This window comes from Schizosaccharomyces osmophilus, chromosome 2 (assembly GCF_027921745.1).
Source record: "Schizosaccharomyces osmophilus chromosome 2, complete sequence".
Classification (NCBI taxonomy): Eukaryota; Fungi; Ascomycota; class Schizosaccharomycetes; order Schizosaccharomycetales; family Schizosaccharomycetaceae; genus Schizosaccharomyces; species Schizosaccharomyces osmophilus.
The window spans coordinates 2,978,718-2,994,828 of record NC_079239.1 but is presented as its reverse complement, the minus strand read 5'-3'; the positions used below and the strand labels follow the sequence as shown (position 1 = coordinate 2,994,828).

The following is a 16,111-nucleotide window of genomic DNA, read 5'->3' as shown; positions in this document are numbered from 1 at the left end:
CTTAATAAAACAACAATGGCTGATGCAGAATTGAGACTATTGAATGGAGCTGAATTCAAGCTCGCACTAGCCAAAAGCTCAGAATCTTTCCAATCGTTGATTTCTGTGTATTTGCCTCCCATCCTTTTGAAGCTCGATTCACCTTGCGAACCCGTTAGAAATAAGACTATAACAATTGCGAATCATGTTATGACACGAATTACAAGTGAAACGAATTTACAATTACCTATGCTTGCTCTTGTCAAACAGTATATTGATGCAACTCAACCGCTACGGAAACGTTTTCTGGTGGCTTTTATCACCATAGGAAAAACCAGACTACCTTCTTCCCCTGATGTTGAATTATTGCAAGTTTGCTTAAGTCATGTGAATAAACATCCGATTGTTTTATTAAGCTTAACGATTCGCCTTTTAGAAATGATACATCCTATTCCATCAATTACATGTACCAAAGAAGTTTGCTTTATACTTTCTTGCTTTTTTTTAATTCAATCTTCTCAGACTGTTTTTACCGAGTTACAACATAACCAAAAAACAGTAGAGTACCGGAGAGGAGTTTTGAGCTGGTTCGAAAAATCCGAATGGCCAAAAACATGGAATTGGCTTGCCTATTTCTTCGCTTCTTCCGATTCACACAAAGAAGTTGCTCAGCTAGCTGATGATTTGGTACGCAATACAAATGGAGCCCCGGACGTTGAAAATACAAATCACGTTAAAATACTGTTAGACATTGTGTTAGATGAGTTTTACGTTGACGACCTACGTTTAAGATTTTCTATTCCCGTTTCCTTAAGGAATAAAGCCTTGCAGTATCTCTTACGTAGCAATATGGTCTGCACAAATCCAAATTCATTGAATTGCATCAAACTTATCCTTGAAGCACCACCTACTTTGCAGTCCAGATTAATTCAATTCACACGATGGATATCAGCTAATGCAGATCCAAATTTTCTAAAACCGAGAGCTGCTGGTATTTTGGAAGATATCTTTAAAATTCTTTCAAATTCGACAATTAGTAATGAACTTTTGCGAGGATTTTTGTATACTTCTATTGGATTGTTAGCAAAGTCGAATTCCGAATTAGTTTCTACTTCATTACTCTCTACTCTACTGTCTGCATTGCAAGTCGAATCCCCGGATGTACGTGTAGCTATAGATGAGTCATTATCAATAATTCTTCCATTTTTTAAGAACTATCATTCTCCTTACGAGCTGTTGCCTATTATCGAAAAATATATGGTTACTACACCGAACTCACCTGCCGCCTCGTCTTCTCTTCGCTATCTTTTAGTTGCATTCCCATTTCAGTTCCTTCCTTCGAGGTTTTTATGTTTAAAAATTCAAGATCCTACTGTTTTTCCTTCTTTACTATCCGAGGAAGCAAAAAAGGGCCTTTTCTTATCTAGGTGGCTCCTACATAATAACGTTTATTTTGACTTTGCCAAAGTAAGGGATTCTTCAACACCGTCCGCTGTCTACCCTAATCCAGATGATGCTATTTTACATCTTATTGCCGAATACAATCCAGAAGCGTTATGGAAAAGTTTTAGCGTTGAGGTTTGTTCATCAATGCTTGGTTTCGTCAAAAGGTGTATGGCTTACCATATAACCAAAGATCTTGAGATATGTGATGATAATGATTTATTTGACTCTCTACTAAAATCAGATCTTAATTTAAGAAGAGAGTTTGCTCAGCTACTTTCGTCTGTTAAATACTTGCAACCCTTTTTCCGGTTTCTCTTTGAAGGCGTGCTATTACATTGTCAGGAAGCTACCTATACATTTAACCAACTTTTATCTCTCACTTCACCTGACATCGTAGTGGAGTTCTCGGAAGAAGACCTTATGAAGCAAACATTGGTTGCTCCGGCCCAGTTAAGAGATACAATGTCTCGAAGCTTAGGGCTGCTTTTAAGTATGAAGGATTACGACGTTGTTTTCCAGCACCTTGGAACATTATTACACATGATAAAGATATCGAATACTCGAAATGATAGCTTTTCAAAAAATATAACAGCTCTTTTTATCATCGGCTATACCGTTTCATTTTCGGTGTTTAGAAATGGCAGCGAAATTTTAAGCTCAGAGAACGCTTCTATACTGGGAGAATTCTTCAGTTTCCTTTATAGGTACCTTCAATCTGACGCAACGGTTGAAAAGAGAACTGCATTATCTGTTTACCAAGTTATATTTTTGAATATAAGCGTTCAAGATTTAGCCAAACAATATGTTCATTTAGAGTCTGTCATTGAGACTATTGTGGCTGTCGCAAAACCCGAAAAGGATGCAGGCTTGCGCATTCAGGCGATGATTACTTTATCCCACATTCCACTTTCTCTGAATGAACCTTTCGATCCTGATTTAATTGAAACGATCCTTAGTACTATATATCTGAGTTATCATGATGATTCACCTGATATACTGTTCGCAAGTGCAGAATCAATGGCTAATTTTGCAGGTGGTATGTGCTGCACATTTACAAGTACAAAATTGCCTTTCCAAAATACTGAAATTGTAAATACCTCCTCTCAGTTATATGCAATGGTTCTCTCAAAAATTCTTGGTGAATGGTCGAAATCTTCAAGACCACTACTTCGCAAGGCCTCATCTCTGTGGTTATATTATATAGTAAAGTTCTGTAAATGTCAGGAGTATACCCACGAGCGTTTCAACGACATATATCATACTTTTTTAACTTTTTTGGTTGACCTGGATGACTTCATTCAAGACACAGCTTCAAAAGGCTTGAAAGCAGTGTATGATCTTCTGGATGAGGAGAAAAAGAAAGGATTTACGACTAACCTCATCAGCACCATTACCGCTGACAGAGTAGATCCAAATACCAAGGCCCCTCTGGATGCTGATACTGCCTTATTCACCACGAATCAAGGCTCCGTAACCACTTACAAAGATATATGTTCATTGGCCTCTGAAAGTGGAAATCCAGATTTGGTTTACTCTTTTCTCAGTATTGCAAATACGAATTCTGTTTGGCAGAGCCGTAAGGGATTGGCAACAGGACTGGGCTATATGAATATTAGTAATGATGAAAAACGGAAGCTCTTTGCATTTAATTCACCCACGGGATCTCACTTGCTGACAAAACTCTATTTGTACCGACATGATCCAAATGTATCCGTCGCTAAGACAATGACAGAAATTTGGAACTCTTTAGTACCTTCTGATCTTGACTTAAGACCGCAACGTCAGTATCTTGTTTCTTCTTCTGTGGAGAGTATGAGTGATTATTCTTGGAGAGTTCGTGAGTCTGGCGTTAATTCACTTGTTGATCTGTTGAGTAACGTACCTGTTTTGGAATACATTGATCAACTTGAAGAAATTTGGAGAATGGCGTACAGGACTTTGGATGATATCAAAGAAAGCGTTAGAACAGCTTCGTTCCCATTGTGTAAACTGTTGGCAAGAGCCGTCATCCAAACAGTTGAAAATACTTCCCTAAATACAACCGATACGGGATTCAATAGATGTCGTACGATAATGTCTATAGCTGTCCCTTTCTTATTGAAATGTTGCCACGAAGATGCAAAAGAGATTCAGTCATTTTCATACTCAACCATAACTGAGTTGGTGAAGTTTACAAATATGGCTTTAAGTCCGTTTGTTCCTTCAATTATTGAGATAATGCTGGAGTACTTGACCAAGTACGAGTCGAACGCAGCGTCCTTTTTAGAGTTTCATGCCTCTACTTATAAGGTGAAAGCTGAAGAGTTAGATTCTGCTCGAGTGTCAGCGGTACAAAGCTCTTCAATGATGTCGAATATTGAGAAGTGTCTTTCTATTTTAAATGAAGAATCGATGAAAGACTTAGTCCCCATATTGCATAGAATGATAAGCCGTACTACCGGTGTCCCAACCAAGATAGGTAGTGCACAGATTTGCATGTTGCTCGTAATTAGACGCCAAGATCTTATTGCCCCTTATGCTCCTAAATTCGACCAAGCTTTAGTAACGTCTTTATTTAGCAAAAATGGAGCTGTCAATACTTCATTCACTTCAGCATTGGGCTACGTCTTACGGGTGACTCCTTTAAACCTTGCTGATGAAGTATGTCGAGATATCTTGAGCAAGTTCTATGAAGGGGACGAGTTTACTCAAACAGTTTGTGCCAACTTTGTTCGAGCGCTAACAAGATTTGCCCCAGATTTATTGCAAAATATTGGTTCAACTCTTTTCCCCTTTATTTTCTTTGGTAAACATTCGTCGTTTAGCCAGGTATCATCAATTTTGGAGAAGCTTTGGAATGATACATCGTCAGGTGGAAGTTCCGTTAATCTTTACAAAGATGAGATTCTGAAAATCATTAAAGCAAATTTGGAAGCAACTCAATGGGATATAAGACGACCATCTTCTGAAGCTTTGTTAAGTTTTGTTCAAATTAGTCGTCTCAGTAATTATGAAGAAATTTACGCGCTCCTGCTAACTAAAATGAAGGAGCGAAGCTGGCCCGGGAAAGAATATTTACTTGAAAGTTTTGTCCAATTAGCTATAAAGTGCCCAGGGTACATAAAGGCGTCTAAGCTGGATGAAGTTGTGGAAATACTGAAACGAGAAGTACTACGAAGAAATATATTCTATAAATTGCAGGCGACACGAATATTGGGTGACTTTTTAAGTGATCCTTCTTATGAAAATATGCGATTTTATGACTTTTGTATGGATGAATTTGACTCGTTTCTTGAAGAAGCATGGTTTCATGAAGAAGACTCTGAGCTATCTACAGATGACAAAATTCTGTTACAAATGAATATCGTGTATGTTATGGCTAGCTCCTGTAGAAAAGGTGATAACAATCGTCTTGTCGAAAGCTTGGTGAAAACATTGGATCAGAATTATCTTCATTGGAAGGTCAAGTTAGAAATAATAAAGCAGGCACAGAAAATGAAGTGCCTTTTGGAGGACCCTATGGACCTCAAATTTCTATACGTGTTGACTCGTTGCTGTGAGGGGAACCCATCACCGAAAGCTAAAGATTACGCTGAAAACGTTTTAGGTGCTGATAAACTGAAACTTTTAAGAGTTTAGTTCCTTAGATCGGTTTTACCGTTCCTAAATATTTAAATTGTTTGCCTACTCACTTTTTGTAGAGCACCGTATTCTAATGAATACCTCATATCGTTAATTCAAATGTCAATAATGTAATCGTAGAATCTGTCCTTTTAAAAAAAGCATTTATTCTCAATGAGTGCAATACTGATTTTGAAAATCGTAGTAATTTTTTATAGAGCGTCTATAAGACAAGAGTTTCGGAAGTATAGGAGGGGTTTTGAACACGACGAACAGTAAAACATCTATTCAGTCAATTCCTTGTTCTTCTCAGCTTCAGCTTCCTTTTGCATTTTCTTGGCAAATTTGGCCTTGTCTTCATTCAATGAGGCATAGAGCCAAAACTGCCACATGAGATCGCAAAAAGCAAAGGTAAAGGTGACATTATTACTGAGTATGTGGTCCTTTTTTAAGTAAATGTATCCTGTGAAAATAAAGTCGAAAATAGCACGGAAAGGTATAATAGCACTGAAGTACAAGACATTATGTTGTAAGTGAGCTACAGTGTGCATCAATGACAGCACGAGAAAGAGAATTCCTGTAAAGGCTAAAGTCGGTTGGTTGTTTGCACTGCTCACTAAGGGCTTCTACAAATGTATTTGTTAGCAGTCGAAGAATAAGGACGAAAAAAATAGTTAAGACAGCAGCTAGCATACCAAATCCATCGAAGCTCCAATTAATGCTGAAAGACCACTTTCAATCACAAATTCTGGTTTCCATATCATCGCAACTCCCAAGTAAGCCAGCAAAAAGCTGTAGAATAGGGCAACCGTGCCAAAACGAAACAGCATTTCCAAAGGAACTGTAGAGGTAATTCAATATCACAAGAAAAAAGATAAATGTCTTAATGAAAACCTTTGACAAGTTTTATCGAACAGTACGAAAAAGACGTTTTAACCAAGTTGACATTGAGCTTCATAGCAAGGTTTCATTATATCGATTTGGTAGTATCATATTAAGCGTTAAAAACATTATAGTAAGTAAATTATAAGGATGCCAGATAGAAGACTACGAGTTTCTCTTTGTTGCAATTATTGAATTGCAATGTTTCTATCAATGCTAACAAAGGTTTCCCCTTTGATGAAGTCGATTGCGCTGAATTGAAGAGCACTTCTCTATAGATTCTGCCCTTGACACCAGTTTACCATCATCCATTGTGGAGCTAAGAACTGGCAATTCAAACAGAATACTCTATATTACATGACATAGACATAGACAAAGAAATAGAAATGATAGAATAAATTCATACAAAGACATGTAGCAAAATTGCTCATAAGGGAGAAATCTCTATGAAAGGTAATTGTAAGTAACCAAAGTGAAAACATGACCAGGCTTCATAATCCTCACTCAAGAAAAAGTGAAGGCTAAACGATAAAAAAACTGTTTTAATCTCTTTTAAGAGGAAGTATTCTAGTTTCCACACCATCTTTTGTAATAATCTTAACTAATACAGAGTCACCGACCTCAATATGTCGCTCACCAGCACTAGTAAAGGCATCATGGACTAGCTTCATAGCTTCTTCTAGGGTTAAAAGTCTGTGAGGTTTAGCTTCAGCGCCATTCGTGCCTGGGATATATTGATTATGTAAATTTACTTGGTTGTCCAAAAACGGCGTGATGAAATTCGCCGCAGAACCTCCTGCACGACACCATTCTCGTTCGTATGACCCAACAGGATCAAAGGAATAGATTTCTCCGAGATTTTCTTTATCCATTCCGGCTACAAGGGTGTAAACGTAGTAAGGAAAAAAGCGTTTGCCATATAATAAAGTACGCACCATTCGTGCGCATGATTGAGCGTTCATCTTTCTGTCGTGATTGTCATGATAGAGCTCAATTCGCTGCTGAATGCGTTTGACAAGCGCTAAAGCATCTGCCTCAAATCCAGATGCACCAACTACTAAATCATCTCCGACTTCGTGAACACGAGGCATGAAACGGGTATTGATGTTGTAACCATTCACATTTCTAGTATCACCTGCTAGCAAAGAAAATCCTTCACCAGCAATAGCAATGGTTGTACCACCGTTTTGCGCATATGGATCAAATCCGTCAGACATATTTTTCTTCTTCGTAATGTAACCGTTTCCAGTGAAAACTTCTCTAAAATGGCTTTTTTGTCTTTGTTTCTTAACGTAAATGGCCTACTCAAACGTTTCTTTACGAATTAACAGAGTTGCTTGGTTGAAGGTTGTATGGTAGTCAGCAGCTGCATGCTACTACTTCATATACTGGAAATTCCAAATACCACCAGGGAAGGGTGGGACATATAATTGCTCTTCTCTTTAGTAGAATTTTCATTACAACCGCTGTAATACGTTTCTTTACTTTTTCTGTGTCTAAAAATCCACACGGCATTAGATGGCTTGCGTCTATTTTACATTAATAGTTTCCTTCTTTTATTTGTTTGAGAAGAGAGTGTAATGTATATGTATGTGAAGGAGTATGAAATATTGTTCATTAAAAACGGCTATTCACAAGTCAACAATAAGTTATCGTACATAAATTTTTTCTATTTTTTTTTGATCAAACATATTTTTACAGACATGGTAGAAGTAATAGCAATATAAAAATGCAGGAATCGGAAATCATAAACGCCTTCATAATAGCTTTGTTCATTAATCACATAATGAGTTCAAAACATTGAAAAAACTGGGAATTCCATCAGTATAAGAGTGAGCATCGGTATTTTCCACTCTCATAGAAACCGTGAAAGAAAAGATTGGTAGTCTATTGGCCCACACAAAGGTACCTTCATCGGTACGGTTGTTTCCAGCTACCAAAATTAAGTCCAAATCATTGGGATTGTGTAGGATTTTGTTCAGGGTATAATTTGCTGCTGTTGCCTTTGAAATGTTCTTTGGTTCAATCAAAACATGCCCTTCCATGGGAATCGCTTTGCATGCGTTTCCGGTTTCATTTACACTACTACACAATTCAAGAGCGTTTCTCATCCCATTCTCTTTGTTGTCAACTTTGACATAATTAAACTCCATTGCGTATCCATGATCGATTAAACTGGAGCCTGGATTTCTTTCAGCGTAATACTGAATAACATCGTGCATGGATTCACGCCAAGCCATCTGATCCTTCTTAAACAGACGAATCCAGCTTTGTAAATTATCCTCTCTTGCTGTGTGTGGCTTCACAAAACACCCATTTTCGGCGATCAAACCCAATCCAGGAAGATTAACAAACAAGGAATCTAATTCGTCTCGGTCTAGACAGCTGCACATGTAAACAACATTTTTGGGGTCATTCACCAACCGCGTTAAGATACTGATTATGTATCCATAATGATAATCCATAAACTCGTGGCGTCCTTCCCAGGAAACAGCTTGTCCATCAAAGTTTAAGAACAAAAGGCGCTTATTCGCATTGGCATATCGGTTGCCGACAAAGTTCAAAGTAAATCTCGGTATATGGGATAGATCATGTTTTTGTTGAGACGTCCACGACTTTTTTAATTTGTTTTCAAATTCGGCAACCCACGTGGAGGCCGTGTGACTACGAATAACATCGTTGCAAAAGTTGTACCGTTTCTTTTTGCTTGCATCAACCATTTCTAAAGCCTCTCGCATGGCATGGCTCATCTCTAAAGTACTCCATGGGTTTACGATAAGAGCACCTTCGCGGAAAAATGCTGAACAACCAATGAATTCACTAACAATTAAAAGCGACTTTTTCTCTTGCTGGGTAAGAATAAACTCATGGCAGGTTAGACTCATTCCTTCACGCAAGGAAGTAACAATGAAGCCATCAGCAATGGATAATATAGCCAGATACTGAGCGTAGGACAAATCGCTTGAAAGAAAAGTAACAGGAAGATGATCCAAAGAAAAATCGCCAAAGGTTGAATTAATCCTGGTCACGATATCCGAAACTTCTACTCCATACTCACGAGCCTCGTCAGTAAGTGTCGAAGTCTGTAACAAAATGGTATTTTTTTGATATGAAGGGTTATCATAAAGAAACTGCTCGAAAGCCAAAAGCTTCTCCCGTATTCCTCTGATGGGATCCATTTTGTCGCAACCTACAAAAACATTTAGGTCTTCATATCTCTTTTTTAGAACTTGAATCGTTTCAATCGTTTCTTCACTATCCAAATTGGCTTGGACCGACTCGGGGTCCACGCTAACAGGGTGGGAGTAAACATCGATATAGCGATCTTCCAAAAGGACGCGACCGAACGTTGCTTCAGCATACAGAACGCGGGAGCAAGATTGAAGGAAATGACGCTTATATTCCTCCGTTTGGAAGCCAATGAGATTGGCTCCGAGCATGCCAAGTAAAAGCTCGTTTCTACGAGCAAAGCAGCGGAAGACTTCCGACGAAGGAAAAGAAACGTGAATAAAGAGACCAATTATAGCATTGGCCAACTTCTCTCGCACCATTGCAGGTACAAGGAGAAGATGATAATCGTTCACCCAAATGGTATCTCCAGGACGATAAGTTTCAATGATTTTATCAGCAAAAGCTTGATTCACCTTCACATAGGCATCCCAGTTACTTTCCTCATGGAAAAAAGAGAAAATTTCATTATGCTGGTAATGCAAAGAAGGCCATAAAATCTTCCGACAGTAGTGATTGTAATGACCTTCAAAATCAGAATCGGGTGTGTATACAGCCAACGATTGATGTTTGACTAACAAGGCTGCAGAAATGGCATCTTTTGTCTTTTTGGATAGGGTCTCTGTGGGCATACCCAAGAGACCGACCCATTGGTGGTTGGTCACCTTTTTATCACGCACAGCAGCGTCCACAGCATTAAATAAGCCACTATTACCATTGATTCCACGCTCTACTGTCCAACGCGCAGAATCAAACAGCGCAACGTCTTTGTTTAGACTTTCATGACGTTTTTTCAAAAACTTTTGTTTCGTGCCTAAACCAGGAGCACCGAATCGATCAGCTGGCTTGGCGAAGGGCGGCGGAGAGGTGGCGCGCGAGCGAGGTTGGGTATAAACAGGGGAAGAACGACCAGAACCAGGTAATGGTGTACCAGTACCTATATTTGGCGTTCTTGGAGTCTTTGTACCACTACCAGCACCAACACCAGAATTACCACCACGTCGAAGCGAACCGATACTAAAGTAATCGTGCGTATTTTCGTGCTGGGGGGTCAAGACAGGAGTGTCTTGGGAAGTATCTTTTTGGGAAATAGCAAGATGGGAAAGAACATTATCTATGCGAATGGAATTTCTTCTATTTCTGGAAATTTCATACGAAGCAGGGAGATTTTCGCGACCTTTATCTTCAAGTTCGTCTAAATGAAAGTTTATAGTATAGGGAAGAAAAATCGAACAGACTAAATTTTTACCCATGTTGGAAAATTGGAAAATGTCGTAAAGGTTCGTAAGAAAACAACGTAAGTAAACAAACGGAAAACGAAATAAATATGAGGTGAAATCCTTTTTGGAATCGATAGCTTAGCTAAATAATTAGCTAAACTAAGCTAGATAGCTTTCTTCTTAAAGGAAAAAGTAAAAGCAAAACAAGTTAAAGTACAAAAAAAGGCTAGCAAACAAACCTTTTCTGCGTTTTGTTTTGAGAGAACAAAACAAAACAAAAAAAAAAAAAAAAAAAAAATTATTAATAATAATAATAATAATTCAAACACGTAATGGATTTAGCCAAAAAGTGGATCAAGATGAAGAGAATTCAGACAAGAAGTATAGTAGCAAGAGAAGCAGTCAATTTAGCATGAAATTCGACGTTATACTTCTTTAACAAACAATTCTTTCAATTGCAGCCTTTATTATTAGACTACGAGGGTAAAATCTTGTCGTTTCTTTACGAAATCGGTCAAAGAAACTCGTAGCAATTAGCAACTTTTTTGGTTAACGCTTGAAAGTTCAATTTCAATATTAATGAAACAACAAACTACAAGGAACTAAGGAAAGAAAACAAGGATCCAGTCGAAAGTGAAACGAAAACGAGCACAATTGCCAGAAACGGGATAAAAAACGTAAATGGATTTTGTCCAAATAAAAAGTTTGCCCGCAAAAAATTTATTCGAAACTACGACGAATAGATGTTGGGAAATGGTAAGATGAGTGTAGTGGGATACACACAAATATAAGGCTGTCCATGGCGTCACCGGTAGTATGGGTACGTAAATGGAATACAAGAGTTATTTGTTAAATGAGATTCACAAAAATCGGTATTCAGTACAAACCGAGTTTCTTTTGTTTATAATAAAGAATCGAATGAATTTGGTACTGAAACAAGCGTCGGATTCCACTTGGTTTGTTTACACGATTTGGATTTAAACAAACCATGGTTTCTCACTTTCTGTATGCAGCCACTGACGAAAACATGACGACTAAAATAGCGAGGTTGCACGAACTATGGAAAAGCGTATAGCGAGAAATACCAGATGGAAAGAAGCAGACGAAGCGTGTGTTGTATTTCATGTTGGACCCGTATGTAAACAAAAGCGAAAATGATGGTCACTAGAGAGCAAAAAGGAATTCTTTGCAAAACGAATTGATTTTAATAAAGGAAAATAAAAGGAAAATAAAAGAATGGCAGATTTGATATGCCTTGTGCTGAAAAAGAAAGAATTTTATTGCAGAATTTTATTCGTATGTGTGTGGTAAAGTTTCTATACGACAATTGCAAATTCAATTCTTGTATAGGAACGAAACGGTTTAGAATGTAGCATGAAGCAAGAAAGAAATTAAGGGAGAAGAAAAGAGAAAAGAAGAGAAAAGAAAAAAAGAAAAAGAAAAAAAGCGTCAACAAACCTTGCTTTTGTCAAATCGTAAACAAAACAAATTAAATCAAGAGGAAAATAACGATAAATATAAAAATATAAACAGAAAGTGCAAATGCAAATGCAAATGCAAATCATACGAAAGAGTGAGAGAAGAATCGAAAAAGAATATAACCAAGATAGAAAAAAAGAAAATAGCAAGAAAATAACAAGAAAAATTATAAAATAATAGAAAAAGAAAAAAAAGGAAAAAAGGAAAAAAGGAAAAAAGAAACCGGATTCAAATATAGTTTGCCAGACGGCGTTCGCGTTCCTTTGCAAGCGTGTAAAGGGTGGTACCTCCGAGAATGAGTACGACACCATAAATGCGATTCATGTAAAGAGTTTCTCGTAAAAAGGCGACAGCAAAAAGCGTCTGGAGAACGCCGCGGGTAGCAACAGAAATCATGTACGAAACGGGAGAGGTGACTTTGATTTGGGTAAAGGTTGCAATGTTTAAATAAAAGTTGGAGCAAGAGGATGCAAGGAGGATCAGTGAAAACTTGGCTACCTGCGCTCCATTCACGGTTTGAACGACGCTGTAAAGTTCAAGAGAGAAAACGGAAAGAAAAAAACAAAAGCCAGACATATACGTTGCAAATATATAAATGAGATCAAATGTGGGAAACTCGTGAACGTAGTGCTTCACAGCGACCGACTCGATGGCCGTGGTCAACGAGCTCCAGATGCCCAATACGATCCCAATGGCGGGAACGTGTTGTTCAAACTGGACGCCAAAAACAAACCCAAGCATGACAAAAAAGCATCCAACGAGAGGAAAAGCGTGTGTCTTTTGGTGAAGCAGCAAGTAGGAAAGCAAAATCGTAAAGGGCAAAAGCAATCCGCGGGATATTTGGTAAAACGAGACCGGCACAAATGAGAGACAGTACGTTTTGCATACGATGCCCAGGATTTTTACGAATATGAACTTTTTCAATTGCTTCACCGAAGAAAGATCGAGAGTTTGCGAGGCATTGGAAGAAAAACGCCAGTAGCTTTTGACCATCATGGCCGTGAAGGCCATTTGGAGAGAAAGCATGAACAGAGGAGCTCGCACCACATTGAGGGCTTGCTTATTCAAGATGGTGACGAGGATTGCAAAAAAGATTTGAGATGATATGGCAAAGAAGATCTTCAAACGGGAAGGAGAATTGGAGGAGGGAGAAGACGGGGCCTGGGATTCGGAATCAATCACTTTGAATTCTTCTTTCGGCGAAGAGGACTGAATTGTGCAAGTAGAGGATGAGTCCGGCAAGGAAGTTGTAGAAGTGGAAAAGTCATTTTTCTCTTCACTATATTGGCCCCCCAAAGGCCTGTACGAACCCTTATGCGAGGGAGAAGTAGACATGTTTCGAAGCTGGACGAACTGGAAAGTCAAGTATGATACTGATGATGATCAAGGTTCAAAGAGAAGGTAAATGTCTTTCAACAAATAAAGAAAGTAAAGAAGAAATCAAAAAGAAGGAAAGACGCTACGAACTGGTTCCAACCATAAACGACTCGAAAAGAAACCAGAAAAAACCGAAAGTAGGACTATGCAGACGCACTAGATGGAAAAGAAGCAATCGATATAGATTTATATATATTTAATATATAGGTAGCAAAGAAAATTGAAAAACAATAAAGAGATTTCCAAATTAGCCCACCAAATGTTGAATGAGTATGTCAAGATTACTGCGCACCGAAAACGATTTGATTTATCAAAAAAATAAGGTTATCACTCACCCACATAAGCTTATCCAGGTACTATTCTTTTCGTTGTCTAGCTAAGGGAATCCATGCATACCCCCACTAGGTACCATAGATGCAAGCATCTTCAAGCTCGAGAATACACACGCCCCCCACGCCGCTCTTGCAGCGCCGTAATGGGAGAAAACCCCCACGGAGTACGAGGAAGAAATGTTGAAGAGGCACTGCGACCGTTTTGGAAACCAAACGAGCGTTCCGTGAGATGAGCAAAGTTTCTTTCCCATAAAATCAGTAAGAAAGAAAAACGCTACCGTTTCCTGTTGATTTTGGTCGTTTCTTGTTGCAACTTCTCTGTTGCACATCCCCTCGTTAATGTTATATCAGATTCAATTTATTATATATAATAACTTAATAAGCTTGGTTGCGTTTAAGTACGTTAACCTTTCTTTAGACTTATATCTTCAGGGAGAACTCGACTCCAAACGACCGTTCCTCCGCAACACCTTTTCATAGAGCGCAAAAACTATTTATTTAGTTTTTGTTTGTTTTATTATTTCGCCTGTAACATCTTTCTTTGGCCCTTTTTTTTCAAAGGTTCAGAAGACGAACTGGGTTGCGTCTTTGGTTGCGCTGATTCTGTTGGTTGTAGGTTCCTTGAACGATTCGACTCTTCTTACGTCTCTTTTGCGCGTTGTTGGACATTTGTAGTTTGTCGTTTTTCCTTTGTAGAGTGATCTGGCATTGTCTAGTGCGAGTGCATACTTTGATACATTTCATCCTTCCTTCCTGGCTAGCTTACTAGCTGACTATTAGAAACGTAGAAATTTTGGGAAATCTAGAATAGACTTTTGAACTATAAGTTGTTCTTTTCTGTTTCTCGTTTGACCTATTGTCTTGCTGGCTTCGTTGTCGTGCCTTTCTTGCGCCTTAATTGAGAAAACTACAGTATTTGTCTGTCTCTTTGTTTCATTCGCAAAACACTCTTTATATCCAGTATTGTCGCTGTCTCTTTTCTAATTGTTGGTTGCTAATCGTCTATCGTTTGTTTTATTTTTGCATTAAAGATTTGTACATAGCCTGCTGCCTCTTTCCTTTTTCAGTTCATTTGCGTGGTGTAATTTCGTCTTTTTTCTTTCTTTTCTATAGCTTTTTCATGATTATCATCTTCTATATTTGACTGTTTTACACTCGTTTCGTCTTTTTTGAGTCTCTTTGACCTTGCTTGTTATATGATTGGTTTCTCTTTTTCTATTACAATTTATTCGATCTGGTTTCATTAAATATGATAAAAAGGCCGCGCTTTTTCTCGTCACCTCGAACTCTTGGGAATTGGACGTTTCGTGTCCTTCTTTTAAGTTCCCTTGTCGTCCTCTACTTCTGTTTAAGCTTCATCTTTCCCTTTCCCTCGCCGTCGCTTTCCCTAACTTTTCCGACCGGCTCGAATTCCGTTTCTTCTGCGTACAACCAGCAACTCGAGAATCTCCGAAAGGTGTTTTATTACACCATGGATCGCCAGCTCGCTGGCATTCGCGATGTTGCCCTTGTTCATTTGCCATGCACTGCCGACTCTGAAAACTTCTTGTCCATCTTGGGCCAAAGGCAGTATTTGAAGGAAAGGAATATTTCCGTTCGTTTTGAGTCCTGTTCTTCTAAATTCAAGCAATCAGTAGCTAATGCCACCTTTCCTAAACTTCACCCTATGTACGCTGCTGTCCTTCACGCCGCTCCCATAAAAAGTTCTCCTTTCAACCTACAAGACGTTGTCACTTCCTCACAGCCGTCCCTCAATAGCATTCGTCAGTTCAAATTACGCTCTTTTCCTGTTAATTATCCTTTTTTTGTTGATGATAATATGCAGCGCGCATTACACGCTATGCGTGGCCGTGGCCATCCAGACGCCTATTTGACCTCGTCTCGCATTACCGAAGACACTAGATACGCACGCTCTGGGGCTGGCACCTTTACATTTGCTCCTGATTCTTCCATCACATATTTAAATCAACTAAATCATTTCTACCAACCTAAAGGGTCGAAAAATAAGGTAAATCTTATTTTATCCAGGGATCATAATGTGCCTATAGCGGGTTCAAGAGCCATCAAGTATCCTTGGGCAATTAATTTTTGGGGTCCCGAACAGGACAGGAAAATCTTGAATGTCAATACTACTCTCGTTGAGCAAGCAACCCAAATGCTTGATTATGCACAACTTTTAGTAAGTGAGTCCCCTTACTTTATAACGGATAAATTTCAATTGCATCTCCTTGCTACTTATGCAAATTTAAAGCATGTGTACATAATAAATGATTATGAGTCCGAATTTGGCAAATACGAGCTTGACTGGTTACAGGGTCTTCATTCGAAAGGGAATATAGCAGTCGCTAAGGATCTATATTCAGCAATGTTGGTTGTGAAGGACTGGTTAGGCGATAATTAGTTGATGAAGATGACCGACAAACCATACAATGCCGGATGATTAAGAAATTCTTGATTATCTGGTGTAAAACATTCCTTACTGGAATGTTTGCAACATACACTTTCTTTCAACAGATTGCTTTTTTGAAACACTTTGTTCTTTCGCATTATTTTCATTCGTTTTTCTTT

The 16,111-nt window shown here is 38.5% G+C and overlaps 7 protein-coding genes across 7 annotated transcripts; 3 read left to right on the top strand and 4 right to left on the bottom strand.

Moving 5' to 3' along the window:
* Nucleotides 1–15: 15 nt before the first annotated feature.
* On the top strand, nt 16–5,043 carry ecm29 (proteasome assembly chaperone Ecm29; the record flags this gene model as incomplete). Its single annotated transcript, XM_056182638.1, has 1 exon — nt 16–5,043. One exon carries the CDS (start codon nt 16–18, stop codon nt 5,041–5,043), a length of 5,028 nt encoding a protein of 1,675 aa, XP_056038514.1.
* A 266-nt stretch (nt 5,044–5,309) lies between these two features.
* SOMG_03850 (SPAC1782.02c-like, conserved protein) lies at nt 5,310–5,855 on the bottom strand (the record flags this gene model as incomplete). Its single annotated transcript, XM_056182637.1, has 2 exons — nt 5,310–5,651; nt 5,721–5,855. 2 exons carry the CDS (start codon nt 5,853–5,855, stop codon nt 5,310–5,312), a joined length of 477 nt encoding a protein of 158 aa, XP_056038063.1.
* Nucleotides 5,856–6,449: 594 nt separating this feature from the next.
* On the bottom strand, nt 6,450–7,124 carry pam1 (20S proteasome complex subunit beta 6 Pam1; the record flags this gene model as incomplete). Its single annotated transcript, XM_056182636.1, has 1 exon — nt 6,450–7,124. One exon carries the CDS (start codon nt 7,122–7,124, stop codon nt 6,450–6,452), a length of 675 nt encoding a protein of 224 aa, XP_056038552.1.
* A 558-nt stretch (nt 7,125–7,682) lies between these two features.
* On the bottom strand, nt 7,683–10,388 carry SOMG_03848 (alpha,alpha-trehalose-phosphate synthase; the record flags this gene model as incomplete). Its single annotated transcript, XM_056182635.1, has 1 exon — nt 7,683–10,388. The coding sequence occupies one exon, from the start codon at nt 10,386–10,388 to the stop codon at nt 7,683–7,685; it is 2,706 nt and encodes a 901-aa protein (XP_056038639.1).
* A 1,674-nt stretch (nt 10,389–12,062) lies between these two features.
* Nucleotides 12,063–13,169, bottom strand: pet1 (Golgi phosphoenolpyruvate transmembrane transporter Pet1; the record flags this gene model as incomplete). The annotated part of the gene is made up of 1 exon (XM_056182634.1): nt 12,063–13,169. The coding sequence occupies one exon, from the start codon at nt 13,167–13,169 to the stop codon at nt 12,063–12,065; it is 1,107 nt and encodes a 368-aa protein (XP_056038862.1).
* Nucleotides 13,170–13,483: 314 nt separating this feature from the next.
* Nucleotides 13,484–13,776, top strand: SOMG_03846 (uncharacterized protein; the record flags this gene model as incomplete). Its single annotated transcript, XM_056182633.1, has 2 exons — nt 13,484–13,564; nt 13,588–13,776. The coding sequence occupies 2 exons, from the start codon at nt 13,484–13,486 to the stop codon at nt 13,774–13,776; spliced, it is 270 nt and encodes an 89-aa protein (XP_056038751.1).
* Nucleotides 13,777–14,792: 1,016 nt separating this feature from the next.
* On the top strand, nt 14,793–15,944 carry pvg5 (Golgi 4,6-pyruvylated galactose (PvGal) biosynthesis protein Pvg5; the record flags this gene model as incomplete). The annotated part of the gene is made up of 1 exon (XM_056182632.1): nt 14,793–15,944. One exon carries the CDS (start codon nt 14,793–14,795, stop codon nt 15,942–15,944), a length of 1,152 nt encoding a protein of 383 aa, XP_056038747.1.
* Between the last annotated feature and the right edge of the window lie 167 nt (nt 15,945–16,111).